The following is an 8937-nucleotide window of genomic DNA, read 5'->3' on the forward strand; positions in this document are numbered from 1 at the left end:
CCCAAGAACACTAAGGTAACCTGCCTAAATGACTACCGACCCGTAGCACTCACGTCTGTAGCCATGAAGTGCTTTGAAAGGCTGGTCATGGCTCACATCAACACCATCATCCCAGAACCCTAGACCCACTCCATTTTGCATACCGCCCCAACAGATCCACAGATGATGCAGTCTCTATTGCACTCCACACTGCCCTTTCCCACCTGGACAAAAGGAACACCTATGTGAGAATGCTATTCATTGACTACAGCTCAGCGTTCAACACCATAGTGCCCTCAAAGCTCATCAATAAGCTAAGGACCCTGGGACTAAACACCTCCCTCTGGAACTGGATCCTGGACTTCCTGACGGGCCACCCCCAGGTGGTAAGGGTAGGTAACAACACATACGCCACGCTGATCCTCAATACAGGGGCCCCTCAGGGGTGTGTGCTCAGCCCCTTCCTGTACTCCCTGTTCACTCATGACTGCACAGCCAGGCATGACTCCAACACCATCATTAAATTTGCCGATGACAGAACAATGGTAGGCCTGATCAACGACACGGCCTATATGGAGGAGGTCAGAGACCTGGCCGTGTGGTGCCAGGACAACAACCTCTCCCTCAACGTGATCAAGACAAAGGAGATGATTGTGGACTACAGGAAAAAGAGGACCGAGCACACCCCCATTCTCATCGAGGCTGCAGTGGAGCAGGTTGAGAGCTTCAAGTTCCTTGGTGTCCACATCACCAACAAACTAACATGGTCCAAGCACAATATGACAGTTGTGAAGCGTGCACAACAAAACCTATTCCCCCTCAGGAGACTGAAAAGATTTGGCATGGGTCCTCAAAAGGTTCTACAGCTACACCATCGAGAGCATACTGACTGGTTGCATCACTGCCTGGTATGGCAACTGATCGGCCTCCGACCACAAGGCACTACAGATGGTAGTGCGAACGGCCCAATACATCACTGGGGCCAAGCTTCTTGCCATCCAGGACCTCTATACCAGGTGGTGTCAGAGGAAGGCCCTAAAAATGGTCAAAGACTCCAGCCACCCTAGTCATAGACTGTTCTCTCTGCTACCACACGGCAAGCGGTACCGGAGCGCCAAGTCTAGGTCCAAGAGGCTTCTAACAGCTTCTACCCCAAGCCATAAGACTCCTGAACATCTAGTCAAATGTCTAACAAGACTATTTGCATTACCCCCCCCCCCCCCCTCTCTTCACACCACTGCCACTCTCTGTTGTAATCTATGCATAGTCACTTTAATTAACTCTACCTACAGTCGTGGCCAAAAGTTTGGAGAATGACACAAATATCAATTTTCACAAAGTCTGCTGCCTCAGTTTGTATGATGGCAATTTGCATATACTCCAGAATGTTATGAAGAGTGATCAGATTAATTGCAAAGTCCCTCTTTGCCATGCAAATGAACTGAATCCCCCAAAAACATTTCCACTGCATTTCAGCCCTGCCACAAATGGACAAGCTGACATGTCAGTGATTCTCTCGTTAACACAGGTGTGAGTGTTGACGAGGACAAGGCTGGAGATCACTCTGTCATGCTGATTGAGTTCGAATAAAAGACTGGAAGCTTCAAAAGCAGGGTGGTGCTTGGAATCATTGTTCTTCCTCTGTCAACCATGGTTACCTGCAAGGAAACACATGCCGTCATCATTGCTTTGCACAAAAAGGGCTTCACAGGCAAGGATATTGCTGCCAGTAAGATTGCACCTAAATCAACAATTTATCGGATCATCAAGAACTTCAAGGAGAGCGGTTCAATTGTTGTAAAGAAGGCTTCAGGGCGCCCAAGAAAGTCCAGCAAGTGCCAGGACCGTCTCCTAAAGTCAATTCAGCTGCGGGATCGGTGCACCACCAGTATAGAGCTTGCTCACGAATGGCAGCAGGCAGGTGTGAGTGCATCTGCACGCACAGTGAGGCAAAGACTTTTGGAGGATGGCCTGGTGTCAAGAAGGGCAGCAAAGAAGCCACTTCTCTCCAGGAAAAACATCAGGGACAGACTGATATTCTGCAAAAGGTACAGGGATTGGACTGCTGAGGACTGGGGTAAAGTCATTTTCTCTGAATCCCCTTTCCGATTGTTTGGGGCATCCGGAAAAAAGCTTGTCCGGAGAAGACAAGGTGAGCGCTTCCATCAGTCCTGTGTCATGCCAACAGTAAAACATCCTGAGACCATTCATGCGTGGGGTTGCTTCTCAGCCAAGGGTGTGGGCTCACTCACAATTTTGCCTAAGAACACAGCCGTGAATAAAGAATGGTACCAACACATCCTCCAAGAGCAACTTCTCCCAACCATCCAGGAACAGTTTTATGATGAACAATACCTTTTCCAGCATGATGGAGCATCTTGCCATAAGGCAAAAGTGATAACTAAGTGGCTCGGGGAACAAAACATCGATATTTTGGGTCCATGGCCAGGAAACTCCCCAGACCTTAATCCCATTGAGAACTTGTGGTCAATCCTCAAGAGGCGGGTGGACAAACAAAAACCCACAAACTCCAAACATTGATTATGCAAGAATGGGCTGCCATCAGTCAGGATGTGGCCCAGAAGTTAATTGACAGCATGCCAGGGCGGATTGCAGAGGTCTTGAAAAAGAAGGGTCTCAACACTGCAAATATTGACTCTTTGCATCAACTTTGTCAATAAAAGCCTTTGACACTTATGAAATGCTTGTAATTATACTTTAGTTTTCCATAGTAACATCTGACAAAAATATCTAAAGACACTGAAGCAGCAAACTTTGTGAAAAATGTATATTTGTGTCACTCAAAACTTTTGGCCACGACTGTACATTTACATACTACCTCAACTAACCGGTGCCCCCGCACATTTATTCTGTACCGGCACCCCCCTGTATATATTATTTTTTACTGCTGCTCTTTAATTAATTGTTGCTTTTCTCTTATCCATATTTTTTGACACTGCACTGCTGGTTAGGGGCTTGTAAGTAAGCATTTCACTGTAAGGTTTTTTAGTTTTTTTTCACTGTATTTGGTGCATGTGACTAATACAGTTTTGATTTGAGATGAGGGAGTTGGTGAGATTATGTAGAAATGGCTGACTTCCTAAAACAACACAAAGGAAATTCTTGCATACAGTGTAAAGACTCACTTTGGGGGCTCCCCTACATAATCCTCCCTTGAACACATCTAAGTCTGCATCAGACAGAAGAGTACAACCTTCAAGTCAGCAGTTCATGGTCCTAGTAGTATCATTTCGTAAGTGTCCTTTTGGAGGGTAGCATTGTTTTCTTTAGACATGCAAATGTCCTTAGGTAAGACCTTCCTACAAGCAAGCGAGAAAGGAAGGCTCCTACTCTTTTTTTGTATGAGCAAAATAACTAAAAGTTACTCAAAGATATCACAGATTAATTCACATTTCAGTGAACATAAAGTCTGTTGATCTGATTGGATTGGTCAATAGCAATTTCAGATGTGGTTTTATCAAGCCAGTCAGATGAATATACAGCAAAAGATATCAAAAATCACTCCATCATAAAGACAGTATATTTGAAAATTAGAAAATAAATAAAAGAACCAGAATTTTGAAATAACGAAGAACAATTGTTGAAGTTACATAGAAATTCTGGTTCTTAAAAAAACAATAGTTTTTATTTATACAACGGGTGGGTCTAATGCTGATTGGTTAAAACCGCATTCCAGCCTGTGTTACCCCCGGCTAAATCTATGACGTTAAAATGCCTATTTACTCTGTTCCATCTGATTGTGCAATCCACTCTCTCATCAGCCTAGCCAAGCAGCGTATAATCTTGATCTCCACTATAAAAAGCATCTCGACATTATCTCACATTTCTTTTAGACTAACAGTTAGTTTTCAACAGTGGAGATTCGTATAAACCTTGCGGTCTGCCTCTCCGACATTTACAACATTGTTTCAATATTCAAATTCTGTCTCCAGCTGTCCCATAGTAATGAACGTGTCAGGACGAGAGAGAGAGACAGGCAGGCAACGTTTCTCAGCAAGGCAAAATTATGAATCAACTGGCATAATTTTTATGGATATATGCAAAGATATTTAAATTGAAAAAAAGGTACAGAATTGTGATTGTGTTAGCTGTGTTGTTGGCTTGCTCCACTGAACAACAGTGTCCTAACGAGAGAGCACATTTTCTATGTCAGGCGAAATTGCACCTCATTAGCTCATTTGTTATGGATGTATCCAAATGTCACTAGAAAAGAGCTCAAACGAAATGCAAATGCAGCTACTTTACTGTTATTCTGGCTGCACTTTTTGACGTCACTAGTTGGCTAGCAAGCAAGGGATAAGAACGTTGCCAGCCAGGACGGTTGTATCACATCCGGCCGTGATTGGGAGTCCCGTAGGGCGGCGCACAATATGCCCAGCGTCGTCCAGGTTTGGGCGGGGTAGGCCGTTATTGTAAATAAGAATTAGTTCTTAACTGACTTGCCTAGTTAAATAAAAATACATTTTAAAAAGTATGCAATGGAGCATTTTAGAACAAACGATTGGGTCACGTCCTTAGGTACAGAACAAAAAGAATGAACGAGCCAATAGAACAAACGACCAGCCGGCTTGGAAAGCAACCTTAGATTTGTGTCGGGACTACATCTTGTGGAAGGATGAAATAGTATGAATACATTTCTCAAAAGAACGTTTTAAATAAAAATGTCTATTATTTGAATATGTTGGTAACCCGTTGTATAAAAGTGATAATGCCATCTCGGGCCTAACACCCATGCCAATATATCTTCCAAACACTGGCTTCTTGGGCATTATGACTTAAATATCGGGAAATCGAATGGAATAAACTCCAATTTAGTCCAAAGTATTCGTAAGATATATCAAGTCAGAAGTTACCATTTACTGTAGTGGGGTAATATTTGATATGTGTATATCACTAGGCTACCTGGGGTGGCAGGTAGCCTAGTGGTCAGAGCGTTGGGCCAGGAACCGAAAAGTTGCTAAATCGAATCCCCGAGCTGACAAGGTATAAATCTGTCATTCTGTCCCTGAACAAGGCAGTTAACCCACTGTTCGTAGGCTGTTATTGTAAAGAATTTGTTCTTAACTGACTTGCCTAGTTAAACAAAGGTTCAATTTAAACAAATAATTTTAAAATCATATATACCTCACATGCGACCCATGATAAGACTATGTAATTAGCCTATTAAAATAAAGATTATTTAGCAATGCGCAAGAGACTAAAGTTGAGTTACAGTAATAGGCATTCAAGAAATGTCTGTGAATGGAATTCTAAATACAAGTGTATTTAATTACTTTGTAAAATGACTGAAATCATATACTGTACAAGTAACACACATTACAAAACATATTTTTTCTAGGCATGATCAGAGAGGGAGAGAGATACAGTAAGTCATAGCCTGAAAGGCCATGCCCCAAGAGTCCATGGGGTAGAGAGAGAAAGAAAGAGTGTATCTCACCAGCACAGGTCAGGAACAAAAAAGAGAGAGACAATGAATCTGAGACCCCCTTTATAACATCTGAGTTGTTTGGATTCAAAATTGGAGTTGTTGACCAGTAGCATTACTGTTGACTTAACTTCCAATCAGATGTCAGACCTACAGGGTATAAAGACAGCAGAACCTCTGCTTCTTAGAGGTGAGACAAGAGGGGGTTGGTGAGATTATGCAGAGAAGACTGACTTCCTAAAACAACACTAGGGAATTATTGCATACAGTGTAAAGAGTCACTTTGGGGGCTGGGCTGTCCTACACCTGCAGTACTTTTTTTTTTGTAGAGTACACTTGAGGTATAGGCCTCTATGAAGTGAACTCAGAGTTTGGCTTTGCATCCCCCCCCAAAAAACGAATGAGCTTCTTTGAGATGGATGCAACACCTTTCTACCTTCATATCGATGCATCTGCCCATTTGAAAGTCTTCGTAATCCTCTTGTTCTGTGGCATTTTGCTGCGCAGAGTGACAGAGCTACAGCGATAGGAGAGGTCATGTTTGGAAAAGAGCATTGGGTCAAAGTGGAAGGGATGTCAGACCATAACGAGGCTAGCGTGACCCGCCCCTCCTACTCACGTTGACTCACTGGTGGTTTGAACGTCCAACCGGTTCTCAGTATTAGTAGCTAAGTTTCAATCCAATTGGTGAAAGATGTTCATGCAAATATAAAAAAATCTACATAAAAACAATATGTGCATTTTCCCACCAGAGATGTTTCCATCAAATTGACTTGTTGCGGATAAAAGGCTGTGCGTGACGGTGTGGTGCACATAAAAAGAAAATGGGGAAAGAGTAAGAATAATGTCTGCACTCACTACTGTAAATCAATCTGGTTAAGAGTGTCTGCTAAATGACTAAAATGTAAAACATTTGAATAACTTTTGCTGTTAAATAGCCATGTACTGAATATAATTTTTTATATACTCGGTACCTGCTCAGTTCTTGGCACGTGTGCTCCAGCCAACGGCTTCATCACAGATACAGTGCGGGTGTAGCCTACATGATGAGATTATTATGGACAAAAGAGCAAGATTATTTTTATGTCAAACGGCAGCCAAGCATCAATCATGTCATCAGAATAAGATCCTTGATAGTTATTGGAAATGAGCATCACGCTCATCACTGTGCACTTTCAACCCCCAGTGAAGTATTTCATCTGCAGCCTAAAACTGCATATTTTCCTGAGTCATAGTATGAGGACCACACAAACATACCATCTCATGACTCCAAGTTTACGTCGATTATAATGGTTATTATATCAATATTGGCTCATAAATATAATTTTACAGACACAAAAAGATCCCACCATGTCTAAAGTATTTTGTTTTGTCGACATTTGGAAAGTTTACCGACAGGCCTGTGGTGAATGTTGACTTGGGGCTTATTTAAATCAAAGAGTAATTGCAGAATATTCTCAATAAAATGTAAAAAGCAGTTTCTTACCACCATATACATAGAAAAATCTAAGTTATTATTGGTTGTGAAGAAACACTGTAGCAGATAAACTCCTATTTTAGATGGATCATCCAATTTCACAGTCATTGTGTATGCACAAATTCTGCATAATCATTGCTGTGATGGATTTGATGTCTACTCTTTAAAACACACAAATTACAACAGCACACTTGTAAAAGCGCAATCTCTTAGGAACTTCAACCTGTCCGAACCAATACAAAACAACCTATTTGACTGTAAAATGCGACCTCTGTTGTGAAGAGCTCCCATGTCTCTCTCTCGTCTCCACTCTGTCCCTGAAGAATGTGTAATCCCTCTTTGTCTATATAAGCCTCTCTGTGCCTCTCATTGTAAATCCTGCCACTTGGGTTTTTCCCATGTAATCCAAGTATTTCATCCTGCCTTTTCCCCTCATCTCTCCCCAGGATTGTTGAAATCTACAGCCGTCGACTGCAAGGTACTTCCATACGTTTTAATAATCAATTTATACACTTGATTGTTGACAGACAATAAAATGAGCTGCACCTAGAGCTTTTGTGTATTTTTGTTTTATGTAACACTTTACATTAAGTTGTTCTTATACCTGTACACTTACACTGTAATTACTACAGTAACGACATATTTGAGTAATTCCATTAAAACTCTATAACTTTTTGGAGATGGTCAGTTGGTTGACTGGTAACAGTGCTGTTGTTGGAACCTAGAACAAACCTTACCAATAACTTGCCATGAACCTACCATGTCATGGGCGATGATGTCAGAGGTTTGACTTTGCTCTTTGACATTCTCTGACTTGGACCTTGTTTTATTCGTCTGGTCTCTTTCAGTTCAAGAGCGGTTGACCAAACAAATCGCTGTGGCGATCACTGAAGCTCTGCAGCCTGCTGGAGTGGGCGTCGTCATCGAGGCAACGTATGTCTCTTTCTCCCTTTTTTGTTTGTTTGTTTTTACACTCACCACTGATATTAACAGGCCCATACAGACAGACATTAAAGATACACTATGGAATTTTAGTTGCTAATCGTTTGTCCATTTTTTTTCTGGAATGTAGGCTGGATTGTGCATACACATAAATTAATATTAATACATTATCTCACAAATCCTTAGGAAAACAATATGCTTTTGCTCACAAGGTGTGCTCTTTCTGTTCAATGTGTTCATTTCTGGACAATATTTCTGTCCATTTAGGTGTACCCCCATAGGTAAAAGTACCTTATTGACTTTTTAAAATGATGCAATCATGGCAGTCAAAACACGCACAAATGAAACCAAAGATAAAGGGAGAGGCCATATCTGGACAATCTTCAATGTGTCATTAACAGAACATTTGCCATACACCCAAATCTAATAACTATAACAGTAATGGATAATGATGCCTTTCTTCCTGCATGCAGTCACATGTGCATGGTGATGAGGGGGGTGCAGAAGATGAACAGCAAGACTGTGACCAGCACCATGCTGGGGGTGTTCCGGGAGGACCCCAAGACACGGGACGAGTTCCTCACACTCATCAGGAACTGAGAGGGACGGCTGGCCCACAAACCTGCTGCCCAGCCCAGCGCAGCGCAGACCCCTCTCCCTGTCACCTGCCTGGAGCTAGAGCCGTCCACACAGTAGTTTTGGTACGAAGCCTAGAGTCCGGGCTTGCAGAGTGTGTGTGTGTGTGTGTGTGTGTGTGTTTGTCTATCCCTCCACCCCCTTCCAAATAATCACACACATCACATGGTCGCATGACATAGCTGTCTTGTGTTTGTATCAAATCAAAATCAAATGTATTTATATAGCCCTTCTTATATCAGCTGATATATCAAAGTGCTGTACAGAAACCCAGCCTAAAACCCCAAACAGCAAGCAATGCAGGTGTAGAAGCACGGTGGCTAGGAAAAACTCCCTAGAATGGCCAAAACCTAGGACATGACAGTGTACATGAGTCTTACTAAACGGTGTCTGTCAGGTGGCTGGCTTAACCTAAAAATGAATAGTTTGGATCAATGATTAGTGTTTCTTATGGTTG

At 42.2% G+C, this 8937-nt stretch overlaps 1 protein-coding gene across 1 annotated transcript in view; it reads left to right on the forward strand.

Moving 5' to 3' along the window:
- LOC115162624 (GTP cyclohydrolase 1) overlaps positions 1-8657 on the forward strand; it is a 42907-nt gene extending 34250 nt beyond the window's left edge. Inside the window, exons 4-6 of the mRNA XM_029714099.1 lie at positions 7349-7380; positions 7751-7835; positions 8318-8657. Coding sequence (XP_029569959.1) covers positions 7349-7380; positions 7751-7835; positions 8318-8444 — 244 coding nt within the window. The 3' untranslated portion in view covers positions 8445-8657. The remainder of the gene's footprint in view (positions 1-7348; positions 7381-7750; positions 7836-8317) is intronic.
- The last annotated feature ends 280 nt before the right edge of the window (positions 8658-8937 follow it).

This window comes from Salmo trutta, chromosome 25 (assembly GCF_901001165.1).
Source record: "Salmo trutta chromosome 25, fSalTru1.1, whole genome shotgun sequence".
NCBI lineage: Eukaryota > Metazoa > Chordata > Actinopteri > Salmoniformes > Salmonidae > Salmo > Salmo trutta.